This window comes from Typopeltis vanoorti, chromosome 2 (assembly GCF_054136105.1).
Source record: "Typopeltis vanoorti isolate ZY-2024b chromosome 2, IOZ_Tvanoo_1.0, whole genome shotgun sequence".
NCBI classification, from domain to species: Eukaryota; Metazoa; Arthropoda; class Arachnida; order Uropygi; family Thelyphonidae; genus Typopeltis; species Typopeltis vanoorti.
The window spans coordinates 187946552-187963578 of NC_143550.1; the positions used below are offsets into that span (position 1 = coordinate 187946552).

At 36.8% G+C, this 17027-nt stretch overlaps 1 protein-coding gene across 1 annotated transcript in view; it reads right to left on the reverse strand.

Annotated features, from left to right (window-relative positions):
- The window catches only part of Gpo1 (glycerophosphate oxidase 1), a 550013-nt gene that overhangs the window by 183382 nt on the left and 349604 nt on the right, over positions 1–17027 (reverse strand). The window contains exon 13 of the mRNA XM_090414113.1: positions 16563–16694. Within this exon, the coding sequence (XP_090270239.1) occupies positions 16563–16694 (132 nt within the window). The remainder of the gene's footprint in view (positions 1–16562; positions 16695–17027) is intronic.

The window sequence follows — 17027 nt, forward strand, 5'->3', positions numbered from 1 at the left end:
CTGGAATGCGGAAAGAGGGCTATAACAGAGTTTAAAATGGATTCACATCGTTGAGAGGGACTTCTTTTTAGCATCCTTTTACGTTTTTTTTTATGGTTCCTGTGGTGTTCCCTGGTCATGTGCCCTCCGCGTGGGTCTCTTGCTCGAAGTTCCCAAGTGGATCAGCATGCCTGATACCTGATAAGACGTGTGAAGATGGAAAAGCGGCAGTGTGTTTCCCGTTGCTGAACGACGCAAATCGAAAAAATATAGCATGAGATGACAGCAGTGTTCAAGTTTTAGCCCATCGGTGTGGATCTAACTGATGAGAAAGCAGCAAAGGATTCCTTTGAAGGTAAATCGTGTTAGAAGCGGTAACGCAAAAAGTTTGTAAGTCCAGAAGAAGCAAGTGGAGAATCCGGTACGAGTACGTGACTCAATCCATCTTACAGAGGGACAATCTATTACAAAGAACAAACGGAAGGATCGAGAAATCATCTAACAAGGTGGTAATGTACAAATCTTCCTGTTTTATGTGTTATCTATTGGTGACGAAGGTGTAAATTGGACAGAGTTTAGAGAAGAAGAGAGAGAAAATCTTGAGACAATTTCCTGTGTTATGTTAGTCGAACTGGAATTGGTAGTCTACATTCATAAGTTGTCTAGACCAAGTTTAATATGTATGGGTTGTTAGTAGCAGTAATCTAGTTTAATACCGATATCCATGTTTGTAATATACACGAACATAAGATTCTCATGAGAGTGTTTGAATAGACTGTTTTGTTATTACCCTGCTTTACTTGTAATTTAGTATTAACCTTGATTAGCTTGATTACATGTGTTGTTTAAATTGTAATGTTCTTAGATGAATAATAAATAGGTTTTCTATACCTGAGTTTGTCTGAGTAAGAGATTGAATTTTACCACTCACGAAAATATTGAAGCTATGTTTTAGAGGAAAAAAGGGGAATTTAAGATTGTCAAGGCCATGACTGTATACTGAGAACTCAATCTACCTAACTACTTAATCTATATAAGGTATTACTTGAATTCTGGGAAAGTTTCTTTGGATAAGAATTTCTATCCTAGAGTTCTGACTGGTGCAGCATTAACAAATAAATTTCGTCAGAGCTCGAAGAGAGAAACGGCCCCAGAAAGTCAGTTTAGAAGCCAGATCACAGTAGGCACAAGGAGAACAATAGAGGTAAAATATATAAGGAAACAACGACGTAACACCTCTCAATAGTTTAAAAGTTTCAATCATATTACCTCTCCTTCTTCTATTCAGCAAACTCTGCAGTCCACATTTCCTTAGCCGATCCTCATAACTAACATCGTACAGTCCTGAAACTGTCTTTGTTATCTGCCTTTATACCCTTTCCACAGTTAATTTATCCCCTTCAAATCCTGGGGACTCAATCTGACAACAATAGTCTAAGTGTGGTTATGATCAGGGTCTTATACAACGGAATGACAACTCTTTTATCTCTGTAAGTCAGCGTCCTTCACTGAATTTCAAGTGTCTATCAATCATCAACCCCAGATCGCTTGTCTCCTATACTTCCTCCAGTATAACTCCTCCAATAGAGTATGCAGCGTCCCATCGATGTGTCCCAAACCTTAAGACCTTACATTTTGCTGCATTAAATTGATACCCCCATTCATTTGCCAATCTGTCTAGCTTATTCAAATCCTCCTGCAGGGTTACCACATCTGCACTATTACTAATAACCCTTCCCAGCTTCGCATCATCTGCAAACAACTGAATATCCCCCTGCAATCCACTGACAATGTCATTGATATAAAGGTTAAACAATATAGGTCCCGTACTGAGCCCTGTAGGACCCCACTTGAAACTGCCCCCACCATACACAACTCTCTGATACCTATCGGACAGCCAATCCTGAATCCAGTTGACCAACCTGACATCTAGACAAGTGCTATCATGTGGCACCCAGTCAAATGCCTTTGCTAAGTCCAAGAAAATGGCAGTATATGCCATTCCCTCATCTACATATTAACTTTATTATAAAAGGCTAGCATATTACTAAAACAAAAGCGCCCCTTCACCCATGTCGACTCTCACAGATAACATTACCTTCATCTGCCCACTGCTGTATATGGTCCCTCACTAATTCTCCAAGATCTTAGATCTTAACAACTACTGATGACACACATACTGGCCTATAATTAGACACTTCCAGTCTGCTACTGCCCTTATGCAATGGCACTATCTTACCTTCCTTCCATTCTCTGGGCACCTTTCCCGTTTCCAGACTTTCATTGAAAAGCCAGGTCAGAGGAGCTGTCAGTTCTTTAGCATATTCTCTCAAAATGCGTGGTGAAATACCATCCAATCCCACAGCTTTACTAACATCCAGAGTACTCAGTATTTGAAACATGCTCTCCTCCTGTACCTCTATACCTCGAACCTGCCCTATCCCTCTAGCATTAAAACTGACTCCTCTAGGATGAATTACTCCAATTAAGTGTTCATTGAACAATTCCACTATGTCATCAGTCACGCTGTTCCCATTTTTATCTCACAATGTCATTCTTCCACAATCATTTCTCCTCCTACTGGCCACATAGCTAAAAAATTCCCTAGGATTTTCTTTTGATCTTAGGGCCAATCTCTTCTCATATTATTATTCCATGATTCTGGGATTTTTTCTGTTTTAAACAAAGTGTGAAGAGTCTTGTCAAGTCAGCTATTACCTTCCCTCCAAATTTCAACAATTCCACTTGAATCTCATATTCTCCTGGAGTTCTTCCCTGCTTCATTGTTTTTAAAGTTATCTCAACATCTTCTCTCATGACTTTTGGTGCATCTAGTTGACAACTCTTCTATTATTTTCAATGGTTTATTTTTCTGGTATTAAAGAGTTTTTGTGTGTCATTCTTTTTCTGATTGTTTTGCATAATTCCAATATTCTATTGAATTTTTTGTGGTAACATCTCTTTAATTGTCTGTGTTTACTTAACATATCTGGAGTTTCTTTTGAAAGTTTGTCATTTCTTGTATGGAAAATAATGCTACTATTTCATGAGAAATCTTAATTATATCTAGATTACCTTTTTCCCCCCCTTTGTTCTCTGAATTTATTAATGTTCTCTTTTAAAATAGATTCACATCTGCTTTTATCAAAGTTTACAATATTCACCTTCTTTTTGATTAGTTTATTTCTCTTCATTTTTTTTTACTGATCATAATTTTAGATAATAACATTCTGTAATCGCTACCTGTATGAAAATTGTTTAAAACTGTTACATCATTTACATGTCTCCTATTATTATAAAATTATTTCATTAAAGGTTTGGCTGTTTAGACTTCACTGTGCCCATTTGATATTCTTCTTCTTATTAAAAAATGAATTCATGCTAAAGAATATATTCTCTTCAGTAAATTCAAGAAGATTTTCTCCTCCTTCATTCCACTTCCCTACTCCAAACCATCCCATTTAATTTAGCTTATTACTGTTTTCAAGTATTTTGCATTTAAGTTCATCATCCTCTTCATCAATTTCCTGATATGTACCCTTCAAAGGGTGTTCAGGCTACATGATTAAGTTTACATTATTAATAATCTACTATCAACAATTTTCATCGAAATTAGTCTATTACTTGTCAGCACTCCAATATTGCATCTAACATTTTATTCTTCTAAGGTGCTACTGAATGAATAAATCAGCACAGATGGGTAATTTTCTGTCATCTTGACTCTGTTTACCTGTTTTGATAACCTTCCTTCTCCCATTCTATTTAAGTAACCATACCACCTTAGATTAGATCTGCTCACATATTCTTGAATGCAAATAATGTCAAGTTCCTTCCTAAAGTCTTCATTTTAATATACTGCCACTGATGGCATCTGTTCAGTCCCTAATTTTTCTAAGAACATCAAGTGCTTTATTTCTAATCCTACTCTTAGATACATAACTTAAAACTGGTTTGAACACTATTTATATACTACTACTACTTTAGTGTTTTGACTAACTTCTCTCTTATTCGATATAAATTTATTCGACTAGTGCCTCACCCATACCAGCTTTGCTTATTCAGCTGTCTATTTTAAGATATAACTTGCTATTATTCACTGAAACTGGGCCTAAATAACTGAAACATTTTACTTGTTTTATAGATCTATATTCAGAATGCAGCTAAAGTTTTCCATGTTCCTGCCTATTTTCATAGTTTTAGTATTTTATTTTATTTTTTGTGCTGATTTTCATGCCAAACTTGTTACAATTTAGTTAGAGAATCCTGGAGACTCACACTGAATGTGTTTAGGAGTACAATCACCTAGATAAAGCAAACAGCTAAGTTTCGTATCACCAATTCTATTATCAGGCCTAATGCCACTTTCTTTCATAATGTGATTCATACAGATCACTAATTCCCAACCATTTCTGAATCACACCCAACCTCAACGCCTCAAAGATTTTGATGCCCCTTTAGCATAATAGTCAACCAAATTATGAAAAAGTATAATATAAATATGTACTTCAAATAAAAAAAGGACAAACAACATAGGTAAACTGTTTTTAATTTGACTTGCTTCAATGAATATAAATTTTATATATTATAAAGCATAAATCAAACTCATCTCGGGAAAATAAAATCCATAATAATGTGATCCTTGAGCTTGATGTCTGATGCAAAGAGTTTTTATTTGAGGTACTAATTTAGTCAGTTTCAATCTCAAATCCCTATGGTTTGTGATATCCAGATGATTTCTTTTTTTTTTCAGTAACAAGTCATTTACAGAACTAAAGCCATATTCAACTAAATATGGCGACAGGAAGGGCAACAGTAATTTTCTTGCAAAATTAGTTGAATTTGGGTATTTCGTTTCTGTCTCGTCACAAAGCCATGCCATTGCTCCTTTTATGTTGAATAAAGTTCTAATAGACTCATCATTTTGCATTTCGGAAAATTCTTCTTGATACTGCATATCCACAACAGTTAAGTCCACTAGCTTTGGCTGAGTTATCCAAGATGGAAAATTAATTTTTTTTAAATCAGAAAATCTGTCATTTAAATCACAGGCCATTTTGCTCAGGTGATCTGCAATAACAAGTACAGCAGCATCAGTTACCTCACACTATTTAGTCAATAAAATTGGTCAAATTTTTTGGCTGAAACATTCTTTTGACATAATTGCAGAAATGCAATGAAGTCAAATATCTTAGTCTTTGCATCACCAAGGGTTTTATTTGCTCCGTGTAGTTGCTTATTTAACATATTCAGCTTTTCAAAGATATCTGTCAAATAACTCACATGTCTGACAATCAACTGTTTGCAGGAGTTTCATTTCAGGTTTGTCATTCAAAAACTCCCTAAGAATATGAAATAGTTCCATGAATCTTCTCAGGCAATTTCTCTGTGACAGCCATATCACCTTGGTATGAAGCAATAGTCTTACATGGTCGGCAATTTTATCCTCACAAAATTGTTTGAAGAGACGCTCACATTTGGCATTAGCTTTGATAGTGTTGATACATTTTATAACTGAATTCAATAACTCATTTAAAACAGGTGAAACTTTTTTGGAAATGAAATTTTCTCGGTGAATAACACAATGCACAAGCAAAGTTTCAGAATTGTCATTCTTCATTAATTTTAAACAGCCGCATTTTTTGCCCATCATAACATAAGCACCATCTACAATATAAGATGTAATAATTTTCATTAAACAAACTTGCCTCGTTGTTCCTACAACAAAAACTGCACAAAGTTAAATTGGCGTTATTTACTTCTCAGAAGTGACAGATGCTATGATCTAACCTTAACACACTTACAATGCCAAGTATTTATGTTGACTGCTGTACTAGTGTTGCCAGCTTTTTTTCTCAAAAATTTATCAATGTTGCAACCCTGGTTGCAACATTGATAAATTATTGCTGACAATGGTGATTTTTTGACTATATTGGTGATGAGATGATGCAATTCTAAGCTGTGCAATTGAGGTGCTTGGTGAAACATCCGGAAAGATTAGAGAGCAGGAGGAGGATTGGTGGTGGTGGAATAATAATGTACAAGAAGTAGTGATGACTAAGAGGAAGGCAAAGCAGAAGTGGGACGAGTCAGGAGTGGAAGAGGACAGAGATGAGAGTACAGAGAAAAAGCAAGAAACCAAGAGAGTTGTTGCACAGGCAAAGGCCATGACATATCAAGACCTTTATGATCAATTAGAAACAAAGGAAAGACAGAGAAAGATTTATTGATTGGCAAAATGTAGAAATAAGGCATCAAAGGACATCGTACACGTGAGGCAGATCAAAGACTCTGGAGGAAGGATATTGTTAGATCCTGAATGGACGAATTTTAAGAAATTATTCATTCAGAATCTAACATAAGAATTTGGCTAACTCAGATAATACCTGGTTAACAGCACACAGTTCTGAATTTATGTTGTATAGGAAGTTGTGTAATAACATGTAAATCGCACTAGAAAAATCTTGTAGTTGAAAACTAAACTGAAGGATTATTGGATTAATGAATTTGTAATAAGGAAATATTAGTATAATCTTGTCCCATTAAGCTGTCTTAAACTTAATAAGTCGCCAAAGAAGTTAAGAGTACGAGTGCAAAGGTCGAGTTACATACGCATGTATCGGCCGTAATGCCGCAAGCTACAACGTACAGGGAAGATGCCGCAAGCGGGATTCCCTAGAATACAGCACCTAACGGCAGCTAGGACTTTAAGGATCATCTTGAGGGCATGAAAACTAAGGGTCGTGTGGAAAAGAAGGGACGAAATATAAGGCAATGTGCGCGATAATGCGAGGCTTTTTTCTGGTTGTTCCTGACTTCACCTCAAGGATTCCTGACTAGCGGACGGAGTAGGGACGAGCGAGAGGGTCCCATAATGCCTGATAGAGGACAGGCATTCTGAGTAAGCTGAACAAGATTCCATGACGAGTAGCACACGAATCATCGGCCTACGCAGAAATTGTGCCAGTCGCCAGATGTCCCACTCAAGCAGGAGCAGAGACAACACTGTATCAAGGCAGTGAGAAGTTTGAGTCTGGAAGAATATGAAACGGATGGCGTAGTCGTAAGCCTATTGCAGAAGCAACCGATCAAAGGAGGACCCGAACAACACATGGCCGTTAACAGAACATCAGAAAAAGATTGGGTAACGTAAAGACCTTTACTATGTGTTTGAATGAGACAGAATTTAATGTTAGATTATATTAAGTGGACAATTCATAGTAGACTATAATAAGGATTTGTATTTTGAGATGGAGTAATTCTGCTGAACAAAGGAATGTCAGGAGTGAAATTTTAGCTGCATGTGATTGAGATTATATGTGAATTTGTAATTTTGTAGATGATCTATACCAGAATGGTAACAGGTTGTAAAATGTTTTTAAATGTAGCATGCAATAAGAGTTTGATTTAGAATAACATAGTTAGCTAGTTTTAATGTTTTATAGTTTGTGTGTGATTAACAATTTGATCTGTGAGTGTTTTGTTAAATTAGCATTGAGTAACTAACTTAGCAAGAGATTTTGAAAAGCTTAGTACCCTATTCCAATTATAGTTGTAAAGTGTAATTTGGTCCAATAAACATGTTTTGTTGTATATGCCTGACTCATGCCTGATTTCGAGAATTCAAATTACCACTTGCAAAAATTTAGAACCATAGCGGGAGGGAACTTAATGAAAGTGTTTGAGTAATAGATTATTGGCCACGATTGCAATTAGTACCAGCATCTATTTAGTGTATATTAGTAAGAATGCCAATTAACCTAGGAATATTCCCTGAATGTTGAATAAGCTCATATTATAGGACTCTGGCTGGCGCAGCAATAAAAAATAAATTTGCCATTGTCTGAAAAGGAAGCATTCCTAGGTAGAGTTGAGTAAGGCACTTTTAAGGAAGTATATTAGTATATTATATCAGTGAAGTAAGTAAGAGAAAAATTAAATAAAAATAAAAGGAAGAGAGAAAGAAAGATACAAATAAATAGACAATATATCTTTAACAATAACGAAAGATAACGAAGATATAACAGTATTAATGGAGGATATACTTTGAAGGGCTTTTGAATGAAGAAAATGCAAGGACTCACAGAGAAGATGGGGAGCCTTATGAGGGGATGGTGCACAATATTAGTAGAGTGGAAATGAAGGAAGCCATAAAGAGGATGAAGAATGGAAAATCGGTGGGCCCTGAGAGGATCTCAGTGGAGGCATGGAAGGCACTGGAGGAAGAGAGAATTGACCTGCTGTGGGACCTGATAATAAAAGTTTGTCAACAGGAAAATATACCTGAGGAATGGAGGGGAAAGTATTCTTGTCCCCATCCACAAGAGTAAAGGGGATGCAAAAGACTGTAAGAATTATAGAGGAATAAAGTCGATATCCCACACAATGAAAATCCTAGAGAGGGTTCTTGATGGAAGACTGAGGAAGGAGGTGGAGTTACAAAGGATCAATTTGGCTTCATGCCTGGTCAATCGATGCTATCTTTGGTTTATGACAGATGATGGAAAAGTTTCAAGAGAAGCAATGAGAGCTACATCTGGTATTTATTGATCTGGAGAAAGTGTATGATAGAGTGCCCATCCAAGAAGTCTGGAGGTGTCTGAAGGAGAAGAAGGTACCGGAAAAATATGTCGAGTTGGTGCAGGAGGTGTACAGAAATGTGAAGACAAGAGTTCGAACCTGCCTGTGAGAGACAGAAAGTTTTCCAGTGACAGTTGGCTTGCATCAAGGGTCAGCATTAAATCCGTTCCTGTTTAATATTGTAATGGAGGAGGTGAGAGAAGATGTGCCTTGGACTATGTTGTATGCAGATGACATCGTGCTGTGTGCAGAATCAAGAGAAGTGGCAGCTAAACTGGAAAGTTGGAGGAAAGTACTGGAAGAGAGAGGTATGAGACTGAGCAGAAGTAAGACAGAGTATATGTGTTGCAAAGTGGATGGCAGCCAGGAGACAGATCTGGAGCTGGAAGGAAATGTCATCAGGAAGGTAAGTGACTTTAGATGCTTAGGTTCAACAATGAAAGAGGATGGTGAGGCTGAGAAAGAAGTGGGATGCAGGATGGAGGAACTGGAGCGAGATGGCTGGAGAAATTACTATGTAAGGGAATGGTGAAAGTTACAAACTTAGGAGCAAAGATACATGTGGCAAGGTTGAGATGGTTTGGTCATGTGATGAGGAGGGAGGAAGAGTATGTGGGGAGAAAGGTCATGCAGATGAATGTGCAGGGAAGGAGGAAGCACGGATGGCCAAAGAAGAGATGGCGGGAGATGGTGGAGGAGGACTTGAGGATGAAGAACTTGGATGTGGCTACAGCCCAAGACAGGAAGTTGTGGAGGAGACTCACCATAAACAGCGACCCTACTTAAGTGGTAAAAGCTGCAGAAGAAGAAGAAGATTGGTGATGAGGTGACGAATGCGACATTCTTTTCTAATTGCCTACCAAAATATTCAAATTGCCCCCCCCCCACCATGAGGCAATTTGAACATGTTGAGAAACATGTTGGGAAACACTGATATAGATGATGAATAAGAGTAGAGATAGTGTGCCTCCTTGTCTCACACCTGATTTCAAATCAAACCATCTTCTTGTATTCACTTCAATTCTAACTGCTGACTTACAACTAAAATATAGACTACATATTGCCCTGCATAATGTTCTATCCATGAAACCGTATTGTGTTGAAAAGCTTTTAATTCCAATACACATTCCTTTTTCTTTGATACTCCTGCATGTTTATTCATCTTCCAAGTTCAACTCACATGGTCACTCTCTCTCCCCAACTGGGTGCAGATGTGCCATTTTAGTTATAATTTGTGCCTCTGTAGCGAAATTGGAAAAACAACAGTAGGTTATGCCATTTGATTGGAAAAGTCCTATTGGAAAAAACCTATATGAAGATTCCTCCCATCGTGATGATTCTCATCATGATGCGAGGAATCTTCATATAGGTTTTTTTTTCCCCCCCAATTGAAGGTGAGTTAGCCAATCTCATACGTAAGTAGCAGGGTTTTTCCCTCCTGGAACTCAAGTTTTTCATCCCACATTCAAACTAATCAGCCTTTTTAAATAAATTATAATACAGGAATGAAACTCACACAATACATATATGTAGAATTTTTACCTAAGTATCAAAGGCATCTTCAGTACAAGAATGCTTAATGATTAACATTAACAGACAATTCCAAAAGGTGCCACCTAAGTATTCATAGTTAATGTAAGATAACTAGAAAAGGTCATTAAATTTCCTAACTTACTAATATATGTGTGTGTGCGTGTATACACACGCACAAATAGATAAAATAAAGTTAGGAAGGATTAGCTAATTTAAAAAGTGTTATCTTCCACAAAGGGAGATAGATGTAGACCATTGAACCTGTTAAGAGAGAGTGAAGTAAAGTTTCGCACTTTTCTTTATAAAGTCATTCTATGAGGAACCGACTTTTGTGAAGGATTCTTGTCTTTTTCCAATGAACTCTTCTCACATTCTTCTTGCACTCACCAAGCTCAACTGTCTAAACATCTCCTGCTCTTCACCCTTTATTATTATTATTTAACACCTCCATGGAGTCCAAAGACTCATCGAGGGAGGGCACATGCTCTACAGCTCTGTCTCCACCACTCAATCCTCCAACTGACCACTACTACACCAACACCATCTACTGCCGACCACTTTATGCTCTCTGGTTTATAGCAAAACTCCACTAAATATCCTGTCCTGCCCACTTCTACCTCACAGCATATGATTTCAAAACCATTAGTGCCAATGTCCTCCAAATCCACCACTCTAAGAGGACATAAGCAGTACTCCACCACCACGTTTTCCCTTCCTATTCTGTCGAAAAATGCTGTACTCTGTTACTTCTATTCCTGTCAGTATATCATCTTCCATAGACCACATCTCAGAGATCCCAATAATCTTTGGACAGGATGATGCTATCAATGCCAACAATTCATCTCCTTTATTCCAGATAATCCTGGCATTAGTATAAAGAATCAAGGCATTGTCTGTTTCTATACCTATCATTATTCCCTCCAGATTCCATTTGATTCAGCAGTACCTGATGTATTTCCACAAAAGGCCACACCTGATAATTCTAGTTTCCTCGCATTGGCACACTGACTCGTTCAAAGAATGCATTCTCTCCAGATGCCTATAACCTTCCTCATTCAAATGCAAGTTGTCGCTTGCATACAGCTTCTTTCTGTCCTCAAATGCACTCCAAGCATTCATGTATTCCAAGCCTCTCTTTCGACACATTCTGGTTATTATAGTATTCATTATTGATGCTCTTTTCTGCAGATTTGCATTATCATAACTATAATGCACTATCTTCCTTCTCTCACTCTTCTTCCATACAACCTCAAGCATGAACCTCAGATCTTTTGCCACCTGATTCACACCATTTCTCAAGTTGTTTGTGTCCACTATAACAATCATCTTATCCACCCTTTCGCCTCACTTAATTGTGATAATCACACCATCATTCTTCCAGGGAAAACACTCCTCTGGCATTCTATCTTATATACACCACAGATCATCAAATCTCCATACATCACACCTCTTACCACTTTTTTTCTTCCTTGCACCCCCCTCTCTCTTTCTCACCTCTAGCACTTTCTTTTTTTGTTCCTCCACACTTATCTATCCTGTTATCCCTGGTTCCAGAACTGTCCTGCTTTTCTCTCATTCCCTCTCTTTTAATAGTTCTCCTACTTGCTCACCCCTTCTATCATTACCATAAATCTCTCACTCTCACCTACTCTGATTCGCTTTGCATTCCTTGTTTCTTTCCAGTAACCTAATCTCGTCTTTCACACCTCATTTTGTCTTTGATACATTCTGCTTCTTCTTTCAGTGCAAATTACCTGCTCTTGCTCGATATTCATCCTCCTAATTAAAACCATCTTCGAAAACTTCACAATGTTTCAAACCTACTACACTCTGTACTTTTATTTTTTCATTCACATTCCCCTTGTTTTCCTAACCTTCAATCATGCTACTCATCTCTCTCTCAGTTAGTATTCACCCATTTCTGATATAACACTGCCGAGGTCCATTATACTAATTTCTAAATCAAATTCTTCCAATTTTCTACATTTTCTGCAGACATGCACTTCTCAATCTCTCGCCTATAAGCACAAATTCCCCAACTGCAAATTACTCAGAAACTATACACTGTGTCTAGCTTAGATTCCACTTAATTTAAAGTAAAAACTGTAATAAATAGTAACAAAAACTTATATATATTTTTTGCTGCTATCTCATAACATGTCTGACTGTAACCTCACACTCTGGCAAACTTGATGTATATTGTCCTCCTAGTTTCTCTTCCACAATTTTTTTTCAGCCTCTTTTCAAGTATGCTTGCATAAAATCTTACCTGGAACACTTAGTAGGGAAATTTCTCTATAAGTGACATATTCAGAGAAAGATGTTGAAAGTTTATTTTGCACTTGGTTAGACCTATAATAAATTTAGTTTAATCCTTTATCCAAGTGTGAGCAAACAAAGTTTGCACCTGAAAATATCTTCAGGACTGAGGTAAGGTAGTACAACACCAGGCAACTCGTAGCAAAGGTGGCCAAGCTAAGTAGCTTGAGCAAACTTTGTTTGCTCACTTGGATAAAGGATTAAACTAAATTTATTATTGCCATATTCAGCTTTATTCCCTTTTTTATAGATGGGAACTATGAGAGCTCTAATGCAATCATCTGGAATTTGATCTTCTAACCTGGCATTCTGAATTGTGCAGTGTGGCCACTGTCAGTACCATAAAAAGTGTAGCATATAGGCAGGGATTAATAAAGGCACTCATTCAGTCATTTTGTGGTAGGCAGCATAGTTATGCATAACAATTTCGGAAAAAAATTTTCCAAGCTTAAACTGATTAAAAATTATTTGTGAACAGCAATGACCAAAGAAAAATTGGATGGTCTAGCAACTATATCAATAGAGGTGGACATAGCTTATAATTTAAATTTAGAAGAGCTCATAAACAGTTTTATTGTGCGATATCCCCGTAGAGCAAGCATTTAAAATTAATATTATGATGTAATCGTTTTGCATTAATGTTTCTCTTGTAATAAAAACAAAACACCAATTGGAGATTTTCTTATATTTTTGTCTTATAATCCATCAAGAGTGATATTTAACTGTTTGCCTCGGGGCATGATTTAATCTGGCAACTGTAAAACTTTTATACGTCAATATTTGAGCATTTCTGGTTGAATATCATCTGGTCCAGCTGTCTTTCCGCATATGAAGTTTTTGATATGTACTCCTGTTTACATTTCTCTTAAAAATTTTCTACTACAGTTCTGTGACTATATATTTTATTTAACAGTCTTTCAAAGTTATTACCCCAGACATCAAGGATAATCTTATCAGTCTTACCAGTCCACAGATAATATAACTGATGTATATTACATGAAGTAAGACATGGACCAGCATCAGGTGAATGGGGTTTGTGCTCACTTAAGTCAGCCCCTGAGGACCTGAAAGAGAAGGCAGACTCCCACTGCATGAGACAAAAAAAAAACCAGTAAAATAGGAAAGATCCTTTCAATTTCTGAAAAATTTCTCTGCATTAATCCTATAAAACTCTTTTAGTAACTTTTTTTTTATGTTGCTCCCACCCACAAACACGTTATTGCAAACATATAGTACATTTGTACCATGGGTGGTTAAGGATTTTTTTTCTTTTTTATGTTTTATATATTTTAAAATTTATTTTTTTACATAGTTCTGAAATCCTGCTCTAAAGACCATATTATTATTATTATTATTCAGGCCTCCATTGAGTCAAAAGACTCATCGCGTGACGTCCTTCCTAAGTAACACAAAGTCTATCAAGACTCATCGTGGGAGGTCCCTCCTAAAAAACAATGTTTATCATACCACTCCTTAAACCCATTAACCATTCTCACTCTCACCACTCTATCAGACAATGCATTCCACAGTTCAACCACCCTCCATGAAAAGAAACCACTCCTCACCCTCTTGTTCACAGCTTCCTTTCGTAACTTCCAGGGATGACCACTTGTCATCACTCCTTCCCACTGTTCAACCAAGCGAAAAAACTCCCCAGTGTCAACCCTGTAACCACCTCTTCAATAGTTTAAAAGTCTCAATCATATCACCTCTCCTTCTATCTACCAAACTCTGCAGTCTTCATTCCCTCAGCATCCTCATATGTAACATTGTACAGTACTGAAACCATCTTTGTTATCTGCTTCTATACCCTTTCCACAGTTAATTTATTCCCTTCAAATCCTGGGGACCAAATCTGAGAACAATAGTGTGGTCTGATCAGGGTCTTATGCAACAGAATGAGAACTCTTATCTCTGCAGGTCAGCATCCTTCTCATTGTTGCAGCAATCCTCTGTGTTACCTTTGATAGATAATGATTGTGTTTCCTTTGATAGATAATGATTGAGAGAAACCTGAATTTCAGGTTTCTATCAATCATTAACCCCAGATCTCTTGTCTCCCCTACTCCCTCCAATACAACTCCTCCAATAGAGTATGCAGTGTCCCATTGATGTGTCCCAAACCTCAAGACCTTACATTTTGCTGCATTAAACCGACTTCCACATTCATTTGCCCATCTGTCAAGCTTATTCAAATCCTCTTGCAGGGCTACCATATCTGCACTATTACTAATAACCCTTCCCAGCTTCACATCATCTGCAAACAACCGAATATCCCCCTGTAATCCACTGACAATGTCATTGATATAAAGGTTAAACAATATAGTCCCAGTACTAAGCCCTGTGGGACCCCACTTGTAACCTTCTGCCTCCTTGAAACTGCCCCACCATATACACCTCTCTGATACCTATCGAACAGCCAATCCTGAATCCAGTTGACCAATCTGACATCCAAACCCATGTCCTGCAACTTAAATATCAGCCTATCATATGGCACCCTGTCAAATACCTTTGCTAAATCCAAGAAAATGGCAGTATATGCCTTTCTCTCATCTACTGCTCTTGTAACTTTATTATAAAAGGCTAGCATCTTACTAAAACAAGAACACCCCTTAACAAATCCATGTTGACTCTCACAGATAACATTACCCTCATCCACATATGTAAATTTTTTTTAAGCCACTTCAGGCATCTAATAAGCAGGTCCTGCATCAGGTGATGAAATTCATTTTCCACCTAAAGACAATCGGAAATGCCCATGGTGAGATTCAAATCCATAGCCTATTGGTTAGAGAGCAGGTACACTCAGCTAACCAGGCTGGCTAAACTTAGATGCTTCTATCATTTTCCATCTTTTCTACGTATTAGCTGAACTTTATAACCCAAAGCATTCAATCTTTATCCTCATAAGGAGCATTTTAGAGTACAGATGATCCTATCACAATATTTGTTACTTGTCTTTGAATTCTCTCCACCACTTCCTCATCAACAAGAAACTCACACAATTAAATCTGCACAATTTGGGATACTGTCATTTTAAGACCCTGTCTAACCTAATAGACATGGTCTTAAAATGTCTAAATAAACTTCCTTTTATCTGACTCTAGTAGACATCTTGAGAGGAAGTTAATTAACACATTCCACAGTTACAATTTGAATTGTTTCCACAGTAGCCTGATCAAGTGTTCTGTGTTCAATAAAATATATTTCTGAGCACTAAAGATTCTGGTTTGATATTTAGTAAAATATTGGTAACTTAATAATTTATTTTGTTCTTTTGGCGTTTTTTATATTATGGAGCACAACTATGAATAACCTTACATGTGTTATTTAGATAGATCTCACTTGTTTTAGTCCTCTTTATATCAGTAATAAAATATGCCTACATTAAACTTAAGAAGAAACTGTATTCTTGTTTAATCATTTATCCAAGTGGAAATAAACAAAGTTTGCGAAGGAAGTATTATTATTATAATACTTCCTCCAGGGAGTCCAAAGACTCATCGAGGGAGAGCGTGCCAACAGCATTGTACTTTTATACAACATCTATTACTTATGTGTCATATCTGCAAATAGTATTTTTTTTATTATTTTCAGGTAGCCCAGCATCTTTACCCTTCCAACTACAAACCACGCTCAAACTTGCTTAACTTTTTGCAAGCCATTAGTAGCAAAGGCTCTACCAATTGACCAACCTTTGCTGGCAATTTTCACAACTAGGCAACTTGTATATAGAAACTGATGAATTCACATCAGTTGCCTTAATGTCCCATAATGCAAAGGCACTGATGTGATTACAGAAATGTGCTTTGCTATATAGCAATATAGACTTCTGAAAGGAAATGTGTTTTGCATTATGGGATACTAAGGCAACTGATGGGAAGTCATCAGCTTCTATTATGCAAGTAACCTAATTGTGAAGATACTCACTTGCAAATTTTGTTTGTTTACACTTGAATAAAGGATTAAACAAGAATACAATTTCTTGGAAAGCTGAATATATACCATTTCTGTAATTGTTCTATTTGCTTCATCTCGTTCCCACTGGTGTTGATGTGCTGTCTGCTGTTGATCATCTTCCATTCTGTTGAGTTTTTTTTTTTTTTTTTTTTTTTTTTTAAATAAAGAAATGTAGTGAAATAAGCAAAATTTACCTCAGCTTCAACGTATGGAAATTCTTCATGCAAACGACGCCCAACTACGGGCCATCGCTTTCCAGTAATTTTTGCTAGTTTTGCAACAGAGAAGGCTCGATCTCCATAGGTGTTGGAAAGATGCTGGGCTACCTGAAAATAATAATAATAAAAAAAATACTATTTGCAGATATGACACATAAGTAACAGATGTTGTATAAAAGTTATCAACTTATTATCATCACTATAACTTAATTACGTGCAATTTTTTAAAAGCTATTATTATTTTTATTTTTGGCCAAGTCTCAATGTCAATCTTAATGCAAACAATTAGGTTCCAAGATGTAAGAGCAAGCAAACTAGAACATATTTCAAGTTAATGGGTACATTAATACAACTCCTGTTGATAGTGTGTGATGATACAGGTAAAAAATTGGTTCTGAAATACAAATATACTGAGAAAAAGTACTTGGTAATTCTGAAAGC